Below are 19585 nucleotides of genomic sequence, written 5' to 3' on the forward strand. Positions count from 1 at the left end.
GTAACCTGCTTTTCAATTCTGCTGGAGACTTCTGAGTCTGTCACATATGTGAGCTTAAAAGACTAGCTTTCAGTTCCTTTCTCAAATCTATTACCTCTGGAGTAGCGGTTTTTTGTTTTTTTTTTTTTTTCCCAGTGCTGAGCAGCTTGTTGGATCTTAATTCCCTGACCAGGGGTTGAATTTGGCTCTCCAACAGTGAAAGTGCAGAGTCCTAACCACTGTTCCACCAGGGAATCCCTAGAGTGGCATTAACACACAAGGGAGTTAAGGGCAAGGAGTGTTTGCTGCCATCATTTGTATCTCTAAGGGCTCTTGCCTAGGAATCTGGGCATGGACAGGCGAAGAAGTTGCCCCACATGACAAAGCAAGTAAAACCAAAGCAGATTACGTTATCAAAGGCTGTTTCCACAGTGCTATATATATATTTTTCTTGTTAAAATGTCATCTTAGGTAAAGATGTGGGCCCCCAAGGCAAGGCAGATAGGGAAGCAATACATGGATTCAGTTTACACATTTATTATAGAAATCCCCTTCCAATGTGGGTAGTGTTTTGGGTCCAGATCCACTGGTACAAAAAGAAAAGTTTTCACACCAGGTAAAGGGGGTAGAGGAACCCCCAGCTTCAGAAAGTCACAGAAAGGTATCATAGAAAACACAGCTTGTGTGGATTTTTTTTTAAAAAGTGGTGGATGGAAGGAAAGCCAAGGAAGATGTGATGGAGCCAGTGGCAAGACGTCACTTGAGGATTTCACTGGCATCTACCAGATGCTAGGTTCCACCACCGCAGCATTCCAGGACACAAAACACCCAATGGCTCTGCCCTTTGGTCCTCCTGTGGGGCTTCCTGATTGGGAAGAGGGCAGAGGCTGCCACCAAAGGCTGAGCCATCTGATTCTGTGGGCAGAGGCAGCGGGCACAGACAGACAGGATCTGGGGCACCTTCAGGCACCCCTGGGGAAGGGAAAATGAACCCAAGCCTCCCACCCAGACTTCAGTCCTTCCACATGTGGGCAGAGACTTCATTCCTTCCAAATGTGGGCACCTCTGCCAAGAAAAAATTGTCCCAGTGGATGGGTGGCAGGGAGTTCTGTTCACATCAGTCTCCTGACTGCCCTAAATTGGGCCCAAGACCCTATCTGGTCCATTTTGTGGAGGGGGTTCCTGAATGGAGCAGGCTGGGCACAGGGACAGGAATGAACCCAACCAGGATGAGATCACAGTTTCCCTTTTTATAAAATGTCTAGTGTCGGGGGAGGACAGTGAATACCTAAATCACAACTGTAAACAGAAATGGAGGAAGGGGCTTGGAGTCTCCGTTACATCACCTCCTCTCTTTTAAGCTGGCGGAGGGCCCCCAGTCCCCAGCACAGCATGAAAGGAGATGCAGGGTGTCAGACACCTTTATGGGCCCACAGGGAGCTAGGGGCCTTGGATGATCAGGTTGGTGCCCACCACCAGGAGTGACAGCAACCCTATCCCAGGGCTCAGCGAGGTCAGCTGTGCGCTCCCCAAACTGGAGTCTTGTCCAGGCCAATAAGGGGCATGTCAGAAGGGGTCAGACCAGTGTTCCCGGGGTCTGGGGGTCAGAACCGGAGGACTGCTCCCCCTCTAGCGTCAGGTCACTTAAACGAGCGCTCAGCTCCGGGGGGTACAGGAAGTCCGCGTAGTATCTTTAGAAGGGGTAGCAGGAATCCAGAAGACAGGGTAGGAAGACCGGACAGAGGAAAAGACGGACAAGACACAGAAAGAGGAAAAGAGGCTCGTTAAAGAGGTGGAAACAGGCACAGGAGAGTACCTTTAGGCTCGCAGGTGCGGGGCGCGGTGAAAAGAGGAAGAGAAAGGCGAGGGGCACAGGACAGCCCTTCCTCCCAGCACCCTAGTTTCAAGGCTCATTTTTAGCTGACATGCACTGGCTGTTCAACTATTACAACTCTGGAATAGTTCGGTGAAGAACTGCTGCTACCGGGGCCCAAGATACCCCTCCGCCGAGGCCCCACGGATTAATGCGGGTCAGGCAGGCCCAGGGACCACAGGCCAAGGCTGCAGCTGCTTCTTTCCTGGTCCCTGTCATTAGCTACCATGACTAGCTGCTCCCTGACCTGGACACCTTTGCCATCTGCCTCAAGAGACCCCTACCCATCAGTAAAAACACCCCCCATACCTGCCGGAGACAGGGGGCGCCGTGAAACTCCTCGAGTGTGGGAGCGGCGCCTGGCTGGGGGCCCCGTACAGTGCCTGGCCCACCTCATAGCAGCGGGCATGGAGGAAGGGCGGGTGCTGCGGGCCCATGTGGGGGAGCCCAGGCCGGCGCTGGGGCCCCGAGGCCAGTCCCGAGTTTCGGATGTACCAGTCCCGCAGCCCCTCCAGGGCAAGGTTCTTGTGGCCGCTGCGTTCACCGGCCGTGGGGATACGGGCGGGTGGGGGCATCCACAGCACAGGGTTGGGATGTGCCTCCAGGCCCTCGGCGGCCTCCAGGGGCAGACCACAGGGCTTGGTGCGGGGGGCACGGCTATGGGGGTCCTTGCTGCGGAGGAGGGGGCTGCTGCCGTCAGCTGCATACACAGGCGGTGGGCCTGGGAGCATGGCGACAAGCCCATCCCGGCGGGAGAGGGGTCCTGGAACCTCAGCTGCGGGTAGCAGCTCCCCCCAGCCTGTCCCGCCACCCCCACGGGGCAGGCCCCTGTCCAGGGAATAGTCCAAGAGGAAGTCCCCACACACGGGTGGGAGCCGAGGTGCCCCACGGGAGGCCGGCGCAGCTGAGCTGGGCCGGGCAGCCCGGGGAGGGTCTGGGAGGCCAGCCGTGCGGGAGGAGAAGGCGGGGGTTGGCTGGGGGCGCTCATACAGCACCTCACTGCTCTTGCAGACTGGAGGACCGCTGGCAGGGGGAACCATAGGTGCGGGCGGGGACCCAGCTCCCCCACCCGCTGCCCTGTCCACCAGCAGGGCCTCGGAGCTATTGCTGCGGCGGGTGCGAGCTGCGAAGAGGGAGGTGCGGTCGGAGACAGGGTCCACCCGTGGGAAGCCCATCTGGGAGTCCTGGCTGCTGGACCACTGGCGAGAATGGAGGCCTTCGGGTCTAGGGGCACAGAGGTGGGGGTGATGGGAGAAGGGTCAGAAATATCAGGCAGATGGGATGAGTACGCTCCGCAACCCCTCCCCCAACACACGCCTCTCTCTGGGCCTTCATTTTCATACTCCACAATGGGCCCCGGACTGGAAATGGGGTATAAAGGCGTTAGGGAGTGGCACATTAAGAGCAGCAGAGGTCCTAACCAGGACTGGGGAGCAGAGGGGTTGAAAATGTATGGGGTGCCTGGGGCTGTTAGCTCCGAGGGAGATGGAAGCAAGGGACTCCAGAGGAAATGCTAGCAGGGGAGGACACTATTCATAGAAGGCAAGTGTCACAAGGATGGGGACTTTTGTTCACAGCCTGGAAAAAGTAGGCACTTGGTAAGTACGTATTTGTTTAAGGACTAGGAGACTACCATGGTTAAAAGCACGGACTCTTGAGTCAAATTTGTCTGGGTTCAAATACCAAGTCTTTGGTTTACCAACAAGTTAGTTAACCTCTCTGTGTCTCGGGTTTCTTATCTCTAAAATGAGAATAATGGCATCTACCTCATAGGGATGTTGTGATAACTAAATGAGTTTGATACCAAGTAAAGGACTGACTCCTAGCAGATGGCCGGTATGCAGCACATGTTAACCAGAACTCATTTATGCCTACAGCCTCTTCCAGAGACACATATTGATATGCCTGTTTCACAAATGAGGATACCAAGATTCAGAGAAGGGAAATGACTTGCCCAAAATGCACAAAAAACCCCATACTCAAACTTCAATGCTTCTGCCCCAAATCCCCACCCTCTTTCTCCACCAAGACAACTCCTATTCACCTTTCAAAGCTCAGCTTTTCTTTTTTTGGTCAATTAAAAAATTTATTTATAATGTGATGTTACACATACATTATGTATGGCATATTCCAAAAGATATTTTACCTATATTTCTTTATCATGTAATAGGATGCATTATGGACAAAAGTTCTGAAGCATAAATAAAATTCTTGCTTTTTCATACAACCTACACAGAAAATCAGAATAAAACTGATGGATTCAAAGCCCAGTCTTTCATGTCCTACACTCTTGGAATCCAAATAACTCTCCCCAGTACCCCCTGTTAGAACTACCAGTTCCCTCCTCTGGTCCTCAAACTCACCCTTAGAGTCCACTTACTTGCAGAGCTGGGGGCCAGCGCCCCGGGTGAGGACGGGAGTAGCAGGCACACTTCGCCCCTCAAAACTGGAGGCACTCCTGGGCAGTGAGCGTGTAGGGCTAGACAGAGACATGCGGGCCCAGGGTGGGGGTGGGGGCCAGGTTAGAGACCCTACCTCCCAGCAGGTCCTCCTGCCCACCCAGGCTCAGCCCCCACTCCTGGCTGTGCAGAAGGAGTGGAGGGGCTCACCCTCACCTGGTGGGGCTGGCCACAGAGTTTCGCCGGCCCTTCAGATCCCCATAAAGATCCGATGGGGGTGGTTTCCATGGGGTTCGCCGCTCAGGGCTGCCCCCAGAGACTGCCCGCAGCTGGTCCCAGGCCTTGGGCGGTGAGGGGCGCTCAGCCAGAGGGAAGCAGCCACGGGGCTCCTCTGAGCAGAAGGGAGAAAATGGTGGAGGGGGGATTCAATGGGAGGGTTGTAGACAAAGCCAAGGGCAGGAGCTAGGGAGGTGCAGAGGGCTAAGCAGGGTAGGACAGGTAGAGGAGGAACCAAGGGAGGAGGGCAGGAACTGGGGCTGATGGGAGGGGCAGAGGGGAGGGCGGTGAAGTGAAGATGGGGGCTCCACCAGAGGATGGGGTGTGGCTAAAGAGGAGCTGAAGAGGGAGGGCAGGGGCAATGCATCAAAGAACAGGGGACAAGGGTTCTCACCATTATCATGGCTGGCCCCAGACTCTGAGAGGGAGCTGCTCTCCGAGTGCAGAACTACATCCTCTACAGGTGAAAAGCGGAGACCCAGGCTTATCAATGCAAGGCCTGGGTGCCACCCCCTTACACCACTGGACCATCTCCTCCCCACCTGGCACCCTTCCCAAGAATCCACCTTTACCTAAATCCAAGACCACCAGGAGCTTATTCCCTCACTTTTTTTTTGGGGGGGGGCTACACTGAGTGACATGAGGGATCTTAGTTCTAGTACCAGAGATCAAACCTGTGCCCCCTGCAGTGCAGAGCTTTAACCACTGGACGGCCAGGGAAGCCCCTGTCCCTCACTTTCCTGAGGCCTGTTCCCAATGTCCCCACCCTTGCCTGGGAACAGTCTACAACAATTCCTCTCACAGCTAGGGTCCCCTAAGTCCTGCCTACCTTCCCCAATCTTCACTGGCTGCTCATCCGCTCCACCCCTGCCAGCCCCTTAGCCAGTGCCCACCTTCCCGCTCTCGTCGGTGGGATAACAGGGCCTGGCTCACCATGGCTGAGCTGAGCGAGGCGCGTGCCCAGGCAGACTCCCTGGGTGGTGATAACGGCTCCTCCAGTGGACAGGGGCAGGGGCTGGGATGGCGGGAGCCCCGAGAGGCCAAGGCGGGCCCGGACCTCCCCAAGCTGCTCCTCTAGCTCGTGCAACCTCCGGAGGGCATCTGCCTGGACTTGGCGCCGGCGCCGGCGCTGCTCAGCACTGAGCTCGGGGGCCAAGGCCAGGCGGCGGGCAGCTGCGGCGATCTGCTGTTGCACAGACACCTCTCGCTCCAGGGCCTCAAGCGCCAGCTCCTGTGGGGCCCACCCGAGACGGTGCGACAGGACCAGATGTTGGAAATGGAAATGCCAGGCGCCAGGACCAGGCGGTGTCAGAGCCTGGATAGGCTGGGGGCGGGGCCTGCCCCTCCTGGGGGCGCCTACTGTTCCTCTGGGGGCAGGGTTTGTGTGCATTAGAGCTGCACCTGCTCGTCTTCCTGGGGCAGGGGGAAATGCTTATCCTGACAGTTAGGGACCAGCATCTTCTCTCAGACCTGGAAGCCACCTCCCTTAAGCTCCTTCCCTCCCCACCTTGAAAGTGAAAGTGAAAGGTGCTCAGTTGTGTCCCACTCTTTGTGACCCTATGGACTGTAGCCCACCAGGCTCCTCTGTCCATGAGATTCTCCAGGCAAGAATACTGGAGTGGGTAGCCGTTCCCTTCTCCAGGAGATCTTTCCCACCCAGGGATGGAAACCAGGTCTCCCACATTGCAGGTGGATTCTGAGCCACCAGGGAAGCCTCCCCACCTTAGTCTCTCCTTTCCCTGGCCATAAGCCCCTCTCAGCTTCCTCCGGGATCCTGTCCCACCCCCACCTTGCTCAGCATGCCCATCAGCTCACCTCGGTGGGGCACAGGGAGTGGTGTGCTGGGTTAGGGTGTGGTGGAGGGTAGGCGCGGGCTGCAGGGGGGCGCCGGCGGACCAACTGGGGTCGTTCACCAGGCTCCAGTGGGCACTCGGGAGGCAACTGGCCAGTCAGCTCCTGGGTGGGGTCAGGGGTTGGAGACTACCAAGGGTTAGTTGGGGGGATGGGGCAAAGCAGTCATGACACACGAAGGTACAGAAGTCGGACTAGGAGCCCAGCCCTGCTCAGCGCCCACACCTGTTATTTCTCTTCCTCTTCCTAATTCTCCACCAGGTGGGTGTGTGGCACACTCTCAGCCCCTTCATGGCCCAAAGCCCAGGGCCGGTGGGCATGGGAGGCAGGGAAGCCTGCTCTGGAATCCAGAATCTCACAGTTTTTATAAAGGTGACACCATCTGTATACTACATATCATATGACACTCCCTTCAGGGCCTGGGCTGCATGCTCTGAACCGCATTACCGTTTCTGGCAAACTGTGTGGACATTCGCAGCAAGAGAGGTAAATCGAAACTATAAATCAGCCCATGTCACTTCTGGTCAGGTTTTACTGCCACATTTGGGAAATAACTTCTTTTGTCTTTGAGGCTTTTGTTCTTCTTCTTCTTCTTTGGATTTCAAATTGTTGATAGGGGATTGTGGTAAAATATTACCGTATTTGAAGACATCCAAGCTGAGCTTTGGGGAATCTCCAGCTCAGACAAGTGGCTCAGTCTGCCTACCTCGTCCCTGCTCCTCACCCCTCTCCCCCCACCCCCGCCCCCCCTCCCCCCACCACAGACGCCCTTAGGTTCAGGCCCTCACCGCCTCCTGGAGACACACTTTCCGAAGCTCCTGAAGTTTCAGGCTCAGGGCCTCCTGCAGGGCCCGCTGCCGGTCGAGCAGACTCCGTAGACGCTCTGACTTCATCTGGGGGGCAGCCTCTCCAAACAGGGCAGCTGGACACAGAGGGAGTGAAGATCAGGGGGTGGGGGGCATCCTGGAGCAGCTGTGGGGCCAGGGCCCACTCCTTCCCACACAGGCGAGTGGTAACTCAGCAGGGGAGGAGGCAGCAGGAGGGGGAACCAGACACTGACCTGAGGCGTTGAAGGTGGGAGAGCTGATCAGCTGACCTTTGACTTCCATCCTGAAGCTGTCAGGATGCCGTGACTGATGGCTGCACAAGGCCTAGCAGTGATGCAGGGGGGCCACTGGGGATCATCCGGCATGCACCCCCACCCTCCACCCCTACCCAGGTTCCCGTGCCCCAGCTGCGAATAAGGAGGACCCTGACCCCACCCACCTGCTTGGCCTGCCCTCTCAGAATCTGTGCCAATGTCAAGGCCCGGGTACCTTGGTTCCCTTCCCATTGAGTGGGAGCAGAGCAAGTGGGGAGCTGGGCAGACTTACAACACCTCGTCAGAGGCCCATGGGCCACCGTCAGGAGTCTTGCCTGGGAAAGGAGAATTAACAGTACAGATACAACCAACTAGAACAACAGTGGGCCTTTATTAACCACCTGGGTGCCTGGAACAGTCACCTTATATGTCACATTTAATCCTCACAACCACCCTGCGATGGCAATTTCTGTGACCATCGTTACCTCCATTTTAGAGATAAGAGTAAGACACAAAGAGATGAAATAATCTGCCTACGGCTAAGGATGTAGCCAGGCCCACCCTCTGTTCCAACACTCTCCCTCCCCAGAGGTGCTGAACCTCACGAATCCTTCATAATCTCTCAGCCCATCAGGGGTCCAAGCCTTTGCGCAGGCTGCAGCTGCTGTCTGGAGTGCACTTTTCCCTCCGGCCACTCCAGCCCCTGGTTCTCTCATATTCTGAGGCTTCAGTGTGACTTCCAGAGGTGGGCCCCCACACTATGTCAAGACTATGCCTCCCTTGTACCTTTATGAGAACAGAAAATGTTATCAGTATCTCTGGCATTCAGAATACTTCCGGGCACACAGCAAGTGCTCAGGGAGTGTCTGCTGGGTGAATAAAAGAATGACTGCAAGGTCTGTGAGTTGCTCCTCGTCCCAACTCCGTCCTGTGGCCCTGGTGCAGCAGCAAAAGCGTGCCCTTGGCCTCAGGACCCATCCAGCCCCACCCAGCATGCCAGCCTGTCCCGCACAGGCATAGGGAAGTCACCCTGCCAGGACTGGGAGTGGCAAAGTCCACAGCTGCAGATAACAAGCGACTGCCTCCTTCTCTGCCCCAGACACCCTGGCTGACCATGGAGCTAGCCTTGGCTGGTTGCCAGCCCTGTCCTCATCCCTTCCTTTGGAGTTTGCTCCCTCCCACGGCCTGCTCAGTCCCCAGCTGGGCAGCTAGGTGACATCACCTCCCACCACCTGGTCTGACCTCGGCAGCAGGTGACTGGGGGGACCTCCTGAGGCTACCGAGGTTCCATCTCTATCTGCCTCTGCAATCCCCAGCTTGTCATTACGTGGTGGCCAGGTGTGAAGACCCAGGCAGCCTTGGTGGGGTGGATTCAAGCCCCTTCCCTATGTGTATCTTGGAGTCATGGCCAAGCTGCTAATAGGGTGCCAGGAGTTTCTCAGCAGGCCTCTCACCCACCTCTTGGGGTCTATGCCCCTCCAACAAAGCAGGGGTTCCTAATCCTCAAAATCAGGGTGGGGTCAGTCCCTAAAGCTATTTTGCACCTCCAGGCAGCAGCTACCTTCCAAGGTCTGACATTGCCTGGCATGGCAGGCTTTCCTTGAGGTCCCAGCTTAGATTCCTCTGCTCCTTGGCTCCAGGGGTTCCTTCTTCCCCAGCTTCCATTTGGGTTTGAGGAGGGCTCCCCTAAACCTTCCTTAACCCCAACAGGAGCCTCAACTCCTCCCCAATGGGCCCATTCACCAGGATCACTCCTCCATCCCACACTGGGCTGCTTCATCTTCCTTCCATCTCCCTCAGCCTTCCTTCCCTGGGAGCTTGTAGAGCTTGTGGCATCCTGGAAGTCCACACGGGGTCCAGACAGGAACCCCGACTCCACACCCTGTCAGCCTGACTTCAGGGACATAGCTAGGGCCTGAGTCATGGGGTCATCAGGCAGGTTAGACACAGGTCAACGCCCCACACCCCCACACTCTCACACCCGCTCTCAAGCCTCTGCCTCCACTCGCCTACCCTCTCCATGCTGGCCTGGGGGCCTGGGGCAGCCTGGTTCCCACCCAAGGATGGTGAGAAAGAGGGGATCCCAGCAGTTCCCTCCCCAACACACTCCCAACCAGCCCCGGGGGCTCCCCACTGGTGACCCTGTGTCCCTGTCCTATCTGAGGATGGGCTGCAGTGAGAGAGCTGCAAAGGGCCCCCACACACACCCAGAGGCGGCCGGGCCCAGCAGGTTTTTCAGGTCTGCCCTTCTGACACCACAGCCGAGAAAGAAATTCCTGGCTGTAATGACTGTTTACAACCAAGACACCTCACCTAGGTGGCACCCCAACACCTCAGTGGGACCCCCATTTCTACATCCTGCCATCTCTGGAGCAAATAACAGCTCCTGATGTACTGCACTGTTCCCCACACTGCCCGAGAGGTTCCCCCAGGGCCCCCTCTAGGGGGACAGATAGGGGTGGTGGGCAGACAGGTGTGGGAGGCAGTTTCTCAATACCCCAGTCTACGCTTTCCTAGGGGGATGAGCCCTTGAAGCGGGGCAAGGGCTACCTCAGCAGTGGAGGAAAGGGGACAGGAAATAGGAGGGAGTGGAGAAGGGGCGCTCTTCTGCTAATAGGGTGCCAGCTGCTCTTCTCCCTCGTCCCTTCCCCTCATCCACATCCAGCAAAGAATCGGCTTCATGCCAGGAAAGGAAATTGGACATTTTAGGCTTTGCCCCTTTAGCCAGGCCTTGCTTCCTGGTTGTGCCTCTCACACAAACCTCGCTCTCTCTGGCAGGGAACTTCAGCATACCCATGCCCTTCTCCCCTCACCCCTCGCCCCTGGCCCCACCGCTCCCGGGTGCTCACCCGTCAGAGAGGTGCTGTGGGGTGGCCTCAGGTACCTCAAAAAAAAAAAAAAGTTGCTTCGACCAGGCCCTGCTCCCGCTGGTAGTGGCAATAAGTGGTGAGCCCAGTGGCGGATGCCGAGGCCGCCTCCCACTAGGTAATGGCCCAGCCTACCTGGCCAGGGACTGGGCCAGCCCATACCTTTTAACCCTTGCCTGCCTGACACCAGGGCTTGGGTCACCCTTAAGAGCTGTCTTGGAGTCATGTCTCTCCCGGGAGTCCAGCATGGCCAAGAAGAGAGCCTGGACCTCCCCCTTTACCCCATATACCTAGCAGAGGACCGAGGAGGAAGGGCTAATGGTCGTGGGAGTGGTAGCTGCCTCTGGTGCTGCCCAAGTGCCCAGATTCAATCCTGCCCACCCTAGGAGCTGAAGGCTGGAGGTCTGGGGAGAGGCTAAGCACACGGAAGGACTTGGGTGTGCACTGGGTGTGTGTCTCTTGTGGCAGCACCCATCACTTTCTGGAGATCCTTTACCCTTTCCTCCCAAGGCGAGGCAGACGTGGGAAAAGGTTGGAAGGCAATTCCCACCCTCGTTGAGGTAACAGTTTGCCAAAGTCGGACAAACGAGGTCCAGTTTTCTAAGAGAGACCATGTCTCAGGACCCTATAACCTTCTGCAGCGTCACAAGAAATCATTCCAGCAAAGGGCAAAAACACACCAGTGGTTTAACCACCCCCCGCAACTGACCCCTACACACCTGAGAGGATGGCACAGATCCAGCTCCACAGAGCCAGCTTGGAGAGATGAAAGTGGGCCCCCCCCCCCCCCCCCCCGTGCAGGTGAAGAGGCCCAACTCTGATCACAGAGGTGCAAGAGCTGCTACAATCAGAACTGCGGGGGCGGGGTGCTGGATTGCAGGTTGACAGAGGCAACTCCTGCAGGGGAAGAGGAGTGGGGGCGGTTCACACTTCATATCCAGGCTGGGTCTCCCCAACCCCCTGGGGCATTTCTGGCCAGGAGTCAAGGAAATGGGAGGCTATCAGTCTCTGCGATGGACCAGACCGATGGACCAACTGTTTCCCCTATACCACCACCTGGGCTTTGGGCCTGCCCCGGCACACCCCACACACAACCTGAGCTCCATTAGGGACCATCTGCTCTGTGCCCTCAGGGCCCAAGCCCAGCCCAGGCCCGACAGCAGCCCATGCCATGATGTGAAAAAGCAGAGTGAGGAAAGCTCCCTCCCCACTTGACAGGTGGGCCAAGGCTGGAAAGGAACTTACTCTGTATCAGTAACGCCCCATGTGCACGCTACAGGCCTCCTGCTACCCTGCCCACCTTTCTTCCTGGCTGTGAGATTTCTGGCATGGGACACAAAGGCCACTTTCATCACCCCCTTCTCCCTCCCTTCACTGCCTGGGGCTGATGGAGGCAGAAGCCACAAGCTGGGCAGCTGGGTGTTGGTGGGGAGTGTCCTCTCAGCCATGGCCCCAAACCCCCTGTCCTGTGGGACACCAAGGATGCTCAGAAGGGGGATGTTTATAAAATCAGGGCTGAGAGGGACAGGGTATCTGGCTGGCGATGCAGACTGAGTCTCAAGGCTTAGGTTTCCGCATCTGGAAAACAGGTAAATGGCACAAACACAGCCAACCAACGGAGGCCAAAGTAGCTTTGGAAGACATTTCAAAATGCAAGGAAACTCACACCATGTCATTCACAGTTGCTAATAACTACATAATCAACTCAGGCAGAGGTGGGTTGGAGCGAGAGTAAGGAGGGAAGAGCAGGTAACTGGGGCTCTTGGGAGAGGCAGGGCGGAGTCACCCACACACATCACTGGCCTTGTCCACGACTTTTAACAGCCCCTACAAGACAAAGATGGGCATAATAAAGGACAGAAATGGCATGGACCTAACAGAAGCAGAAGATATTAAGAAGAGGTGGCAAGAATACACTGAAGAACTATACAAAAAAGATCCTCATGACCCAGATAACCACGATGGTGTGATCACTCACCTAGAGCCAGACATCCTGGAATGTCAAGTCAAGTGGGCCTTAGGAACCAACACTATGAAAAAAGCTAGTGGAGGTGATGGAATTTCAGTTGAGCTATTCCAAATCCTACAAGATGATGCTGTGAATAGTGCTGCACTCAACATGCCAGCAAATTTGCAAAATTCAGCAGTGGTCACAGGACTAGAAAAGGTCAGTTTTCATTCCAATCCCAAAGAAAGGCAATGCCAAAGAATGCTCAAACTACTGCACAAACTACCACACTACCTATCTCACATGCTAGCAAAGTAATGCTCAAAATTCTCCAAGCTGGGCTTCAACAGTACACGAACCGTGAACTTCCAGGTGTTCAAGCTGGATTTAGAAAAGGCAGAGGAACCAGAGATCAAATTGCCAACATCCGTTAGATCAAGAAAAAGCAAGAGAGTTCCAGAAAAATATCTACTTCTGCTTTATTGACTACGCCAAAGCCTTTGACTGTGTGGATCACAACAAACTGTGGAAAATTCTGAAAGAGATGGGAATACCAGACCACCTGACCTGCCTCCTGAGAAATCTGTATGCAGGTCAAGAAGCAACAGTTAGAACTGGACATGGAACAACAGACTGGTTCCAAATCGGGAAAGGACTCTGTCAAGGCTGTACACTGTCACCCTGCTTATTTAACTTATATGCAGAGTACATCATGAGAAATGCTGGACTGGATGAAGTACAAGCTGGAATTAAGATTGCCGGGAGAAATATCAATAACCTCTGATATGCAGATGACACCACAATTAAGGCAAAAGCGAGGAAGAACTAAAGAGCCTCTTGATGAAAGTGAAAGACGAGAGTGAAAAAGTTGGCTTAAAACTCAACATTCAGAAAACTAAGATCATGGCATCTGGTCCCATCACTTCATGGCAAATAGATGGGGAAACAATGGAAACAATGACAGACTTTATTTTTGGGGGCTCCAAAATCACTGCAGATGGTGACTGCAGCCATGAAATTAAAAGACGCTTGCTTCTTGGAAGAAAAGTTATGACCAACTTAGACAGCATATTAAAAAGCAGAGACCTTACTTTGCCAACAAAGGTCCGTCTAGTCAAAGGTTTGGTTTTTCCAGTAGTCATGTATGGATGTGAGAGTTGGACTATAAAGAAAGGTGAGCGCCAAAAAAATTGATGCTTTTGAACCATGGTGTTGCAGAAGACTCTTGAGAGTCCTCTGGACTCCAAGGAGATCCAACCAGTCCATCCTAAAGGAAATCAGTCCTGAATATTCATTGGAAGGACTGGTGCTGAAGCTGAAACTCCAATCCTTTGGCCACCTGATGCGAGGAACTGACTCACTGGAAAAGACCGTGATGCTGGGAAAGAATGGAGGTGGGAGGAGAAGGGGACGACAGAGGATGAAATGGTTTGATGGCATCACTGACTCAATGGACATAAGTTTGAAAAAGCTCCAGGAGTTGGTGATGGACAGGGAAGCCTGGCATGCTGCAGTCCCTTGGGTCTCAAAGAGTCAGACACGACTGAGCAACTGAACTGAACTGAGAAGACAACCACCTCTAAGCCACATGCCAGTGGGGACCTGAGCCTCCTGTGGCCTCTTCCTATAGGGCTAGCAAGTGGTGGGTCTGGGATTCAACTCAGCTCTGCCACTGCCTGGCTGTGTGACTGCTTGGGCAAGTCACTCAACTTCCCTGTAACTCAACGTCTTCATCTGTAAAATGGGGGTGATGACAGCAGTATATAACTCACAGGGTGACTGTAAGCATGACATGAGCTAAGAGATCCAAAGTTTGCTTGGGACAGTTTAGGACAGGTTGGCCCATGGTAAGTGGTCTATATACATATGTAATATGTCATGCATAATTGTTTCTTCCCAGTCCAAACTCAGGAATCAAATACACACACACACACACACACACACATTTCAGCCTCAAAACCCTCCTTACTTGCCACCCAGATATAGAACCCGCTCTACTTGCCAAACAAGACATATTTGAAACAGAGCTGTTTTTCCTCATTATCCAGCCTCTCCCTACTCAACATCAAAAATGCAGGAACCAAATATATTCAGAAAAACTGTCTGAACTCTCACTATCCAAATACAGGAAGTGAATGGACTTTGATACATTTCTGAGATAGGACTCAATCCTGAGCTGTCCTTTTCCTTTTTCACTTTCTCTTTTCCTCACTCTCTGAGCTTTCCTTACTCACCAGGCAAAATAACAGGAACCAAACATATTTCTATAATGAGATGCTCTTACTATCCCAATCCTTGCCACTGGAGCACAGGAAAATTAGTAGATCTGAACACATTTCTGAGTTAAAGCCATTATCCTTCACTACCTAAACTCTCCCTACTCACTCTGTAAAATGCTAAAACAAAATACCTTCAGATAACTTAGTATCTTTCACTGTGTGAACTATTCAAACTCTCCTCTCAGAACTTGGGTACCAAATACACTAGAATAGCGAGAGATGTTTGTGTTGTCATTAACAGGTTTGGATAAATGAAACAGGTCCATTATTTCATTATTCAAACTCTCACTATTCTCTATGAGAAATACAGGAATAAAACAGAACTGAATGACATGTTACGTCCTCACTACTCAAATTCTCCTTGTCTGTCTTCAAAATCAAGGAGATTCAGACAGTGAGAGAACTTCGTATTTTTTCTTGTTATTACTGTCACTACTGGATGGGCCTGATTCTAACAAAGACCCCCACCACACACCCAATACACATAGACCTGCCCGCAGAGGTAGGATGGACTTAGCATCAAGATTTGTATTGCTTCCTGCTGAGAGGAAAAGGATAAACTCCTGCCTGCATCCTACCTCTACCAAGCCCTGAAGCCTCTGGCCTAGAATGGACTTTTTTCAGGCCAGGAAAGCAGGGATCATTGCACCCAGGATCAAGACCAGGATATGGGGATAACATGACCTAGAGGACTCACATCAGCCCCCAACGTAGCAAGGTTGGAAACATGACCCAGACTTCACAGACTCCCAGAGAATAACTGAATAATTTAGGGTGCTCTTTCACACTTGGGGAGTGGAGGGGGCCCAGGAACAGTTCCATGCCCCCCTGGGGCAGGGAGAGAAATGCAATTTCTGTGTGAGATCACTGGGTGAGGGATGAGAGAAATAACATGTGAAAACTCCCTTAGTCACAGGGGGCCCACAAGGTTGTTTGCTATTTATTTGCTCATGCTAAGAAAAGCTTCTGGGATGAATTTCAGAGATAATGGGTACAGTGGAACCTCCAAGTTCAAGGGGAAGGTATAATGGGACCCCTGTCCTTGTGGGCTCAAAGGAGATGAAAAGTGGATGTTACAAAGAAGGGAGATCTGAATGGCATGGAAGGGCATGGTAAGGGGCAGAAGAGGGGCCTGGGGTTGGGACAGGATGAAGGGACAGAACAGGAAGGAGTATAGGGAACAAAACAGAATCAGAGTCATTGTAGGATGGAGGTCAAAAGATAAGACGGAGAAGGAGCCAGGACACTGGCCAGAGAATGGGATAGAGTGAGGTTCAGGATAAAGGCCAGGGGAAAAGTAGGGGACAAAAAAGCAGGCAGGTATCAGGATCAGTATAAAAGGGCAGTCAGAAGACATGATGGAGGACAGGCCAAGATAGTAGTCATGGAAGAGGGTAGGGAAAAGGGCAGGTTCAGGATAGAGGTAAGGAACAGGAAAAGATCTGGACAGAATGAAGATAGGAATGAGGACAGTGGTGGGCCTAGGGAAGACAACGGGGAAACAGCATAGATTTGAGGGCAGGGGCATGGCAGGAGGCAAGAGGGAGAGTGTAAAGGTGATGGGCCAGGATGGAGTTCAGGAGTCAGGAGGGGGACCTGGGGGAAAGAGTACAGAAATCAGAGGTTGGGAATCAGGACAGACCTGGATCAGACTGGAGTTTAGCAGACAGGACATGACTGGTAGGGGTCCAGAGACTGGACTAGAGTTTAGGGAACAGGCACGTGAAGCATCTGGACAAAAACTGGGGTGATCAAGACAAGGCAAGATGAGCTTCAGAGACGGAACAGGGTCAAGCAAGGATCTGGGGTCAGGTCAAGGATGCTTTGGGGTCAGGACTGGATTTAGGGGGGCAAAACAAAGGTTGAGGATCACACCAGGCCAGAATATGGTTAGTCAGGGGTCAGTCCAGAGGTCCTTGGGCCAAAACTGGCAGGGGTTCCAGATTAAAAAAGATGTAGCCAGGTAAGTCAGGGGTCGAGAGGGAGACCACGGAGTCAGAGATAAGGGGTGCGAGCGCAGGTACATCGCTGGTCGGCGTTTTTGGGCCTTCGCCCCACCCTGTCTCCTCTTTTACAACCCCAAGCCGGCTCTACTCACCTAGTGTCCGCGCCCGCGGCGTAGGCGGTGTCCGTGCAGGCAATGGCGTGGGGAGGGGGGGGGCGGCGCCCCTCCCTCGCTGCCCCCAGCTCGTCCCCGGGCTCCTGCCTACTCCCTTTCCGCGCCCTGCCCGCGGGCCGCGTTCGGCCGCGCGACTGTGAGCCGTGGGGGCCAGACTGGGGACGCGGGGAGGGTAGGAGAGGAGTACCCGCTCCACCGCGGGCGGTGGACCCTGGCCCCCCACCTTCAACTCGGGTCGGTCGGCTCCCGACTGCACCTCCACCTCCGCGGCTGAGCGCGAGCCTGGAGGGGCGGGGTCGGGGGGGTGGGGGCAGACGGGGGGCGGGGCGCGAGACCACAGCAGCGGCGGAGTCCGAGTGCGCAGGCGCTAGTTCGGGTCTTCGATTTTCCTGCCCTGGGAGCGCCAGGAGCGAACCAGCTCGGAGCGCGTGCGCACACGCTTTCTCGAGGCCGTGGAGCGTTCTCAAACCGAGGCCACGCCCCCTCAGTAATCAGACTAGTGTCCTCTCACCTCAAGCCACCCCAAACTTCCTTCTGTCAGCCACCAGCACACCTCTGAATTCCCCCTCCGTGCCCCAAATGCACTCCAAACCACATTTCACATCTCCCAAATTGTATCCCCAAACTACTGTCCATTGATCCCAAAGCAGTACCCCAAATCTACCTCCCTTGAACACCCAAGCTGCACGAATAAGCTACCCTCCAATACCCCAAATTGTTCCCCCAATCATCTACAATCAGCCCTGAAACCTTGAGTGTCCAAAGAGCACTTCCAAATCACACTCATCTCCCCGCAATATGCACCCAAAACACCCTGCACTGACCCTAAACCACTCTCCATGTACCCTTCTAACCATACTCTTTTGACCCCCAAATGGCACTCAAGCCACTCCAAACATTCTCAACTACCTTTGTATGTGACCTTTACCTGCACCCCAAATCAATTCCAACAGTCACCAGCTTTAACTCCCAACTCCCTACCACCACCAAACATTTCATTGACTAATCCCACTCCCAGAAAAACTAACTTCCAAAGCCCCTATCACTATTCCATATACTCCCAACTACGCAAAGTGAGATTCCCCCAACTGCACTTCAAACTACCCTCCACACCCTCTCCATCTCCAAATCATACTCCACTGATCCAGACTCTGACCCCAGAGCACTCTCCAACAGTCCTCAACAATATCTCCAAATAATCACTAACTTTATTTCTGCAGTTACCTTCAAATCATACTCCAGTGACCCCAAATGTGTCCCTCAAGCCTTCCAATGACTCTTACGCACACCCTAAATCATTTTTAAATGACCCTATTATATTACAGAGCATCCTTCAATGACCTTTTCTTAAAACAGCTTAATTGAGGTATAATTTGCATACCATAAAAATCACTGACAAAACGTGGTCCACTGGAGAAGCGAATGGCAAACCACTTCAGTATTCTTGCCTTGAGAACCCCATGAACATCATGAAAAGGCAAAAAGATATGAAACTGAAAAATGAATTCCCCAGGTCAATAGGGGCCCAATATGCTATGGGAGATCAGTGGAGAAATAACTCCAGAAAGTATGAAGAGACAGAGCCAAAGCAAAAACAACACGCAGTTGTGGATGTGACTGGTGATGGAAGTAAAGTCTGATGTTGTAAAGAGCAATATTGCATAGGAATCTGGAATCTTAGGTCCATGAATGAGGGCAAATTGGAAGTGGTCAAACAGGAGATGGCAAGAGTAAGCATCAACATTTAGGAATCAGTGAACTAAAATGGACTGGAATGGGTGAATTTAACTCAGATGACCATTATATCTACTACTGTGGGAAAGAATCCCTTAGAAGAAATGGAGTAGTTATCATAGTAAACAAAAGAGTCTGAAATGCAGTACTTGGATGCAATCTCAAAAACTACAAAATGATCTCTGTTCATTTCCAAGGCAAACCATTCAATACCACAGTAATCCAACTCTATGCCCTGACCAGTAATGCCGAAGAAGCTGAAGTTGAAGGATTCTATGAAGACCTACAAGACCTTCTAAAACTAACACCAAAAAAAGATGTCCTTTTCATTATAGGGGACTAGAATGCAAAAGTAGGAAGTCAAGAGATACCTGGAGTAACAGGCAAATGTGGCCTTGGAGTACAGAATGAAGCAGGGCAAAAGCTAATAGAGTTCTGCGAACAGAACGCACTGGTCATAAAAAACACCATTTTCCAACAACACAAGAGAATACTCTACACATGGACATCACCAGATGGTCAATACTGAAATCAGATTGATCATATTCTTGCAGCCAAAGATGGAGAAGCTCTATACAGTCAGCATAAACAAGACTGGGAGCTGACTGTGGCTCAGATCAGTTCAGTTCAGTTCAGTCGCTCAGTCGTGTCCAATTCTTTGCGACCCCATGAATCGCAGCATACCAGGCCTCCCTGTCCATCACCATCTCCTGGAGTTCACTCAGACTCACGTCCATCAAGTCAGTGATGCCATCCAGCCATCTCATCCTCTGTCATCCCCTTCTCCTCCTGCCCCCAATCCCTCCCAGCATCAGAGTCTTTTCCAGTGAGTCAACTCTTCGCATGAGGTGGCCAAAGTACTGGAGTTTCAACTTTAGCATCATTCCTTCCAAAGAACACCCAGGGCTGATCTCCTTCAGAATGGACTGGTTGGATCTCCTTGCAGTCCAAGGGACTCTCAAGAGTCTTCTCCAACACCACAGTTCAAAAGCATCATTTCTTCGGCACTCAGCTTTCTTCACAGTCCAACTCTCACATCCATACATGACTACTGGAAAAACCATAGCCTTGACTAGACGGACCTTTGTTGGCAAAGTAATGTCTCTGCTTTTCAATCTGCTATCTAGGTTGGTCATAACTTTTCTTCCAAAGAGTAAGCGTCTTTTAATTTCATGGCTG

The 19585-nt window shown here is 53.0% G+C and overlaps 1 protein-coding gene across 9 annotated transcripts; it reads right to left on the reverse strand.

Annotated features, from left to right (window-relative positions):
* Window positions 1-496: 496 nt before the first annotated feature.
* On the reverse strand, window positions 497-16976 carry CCDC120 (coiled-coil domain containing 120). 9 transcript variants are annotated; one of them, XM_027533881.1, is made up of 11 exons: window positions 16652-16976; window positions 7752-7794; window positions 7439-7529; window positions 7167-7300; window positions 6343-6483; window positions 5461-5758; window positions 4922-4984; window positions 4468-4642; window positions 4233-4331; window positions 2162-3076; window positions 497-1670 (listed from the first exon to the last, which is right to left on the reverse strand). In XM_027533881.1, the coding sequence occupies exons 3-11, from the start codon at window positions 7485-7487 to the stop codon at window positions 1556-1558; spliced, it is 1989 nt and encodes a 662-aa protein (XP_027389682.1). In that variant the 5' UTR covers window positions 7488-7529; window positions 7752-7794; window positions 16652-16976; the 3' UTR covers window positions 497-1555. The 9 variants fall into 9 exon arrangements, with proteins under 9 accessions (XP_027389682.1, XP_027389679.1, XP_027389681.1 ...); XM_027533878.1 differs by having other exon boundaries at window positions 7695-7794; XM_027533880.1 differs by having other exon boundaries at window positions 7645-7794.
* Window positions 16977-19585: the final 2609 nt, after the last annotated feature.

The sequence above is a fragment of the Bos indicus x Bos taurus genome, chromosome X (genome assembly GCF_003369695.1).
Source record: "Bos indicus x Bos taurus breed Angus x Brahman F1 hybrid chromosome X, Bos_hybrid_MaternalHap_v2.0, whole genome shotgun sequence".
NCBI lineage: Eukaryota > Metazoa > Chordata > Mammalia > Artiodactyla > Bovidae > Bos > Bos indicus x Bos taurus.

Coding starts and splice junctions, on each gene's coding strand:
- CCDC120 (XM_027533886.1), bottom strand. CDS start 7,711: ATGGGAAGGGAACCAAGGTACCCGGGCCTTGACATTGGCACAGATTCT. Junction 4,332..4,467: donor TCTGTGGCCAGCCCCACCAG/GTGAGGGTGAGC, acceptor GTCTCTGTCTAG/CCCTACACGCTCACTGCCCA. Junction 3,077..4,232: donor GCTGGCCCCCAGCTCTGCAA/GTAAGTGGACTC, acceptor CTGTGCCCCTAG/ACCCGAAGGCCTCCATTCTC.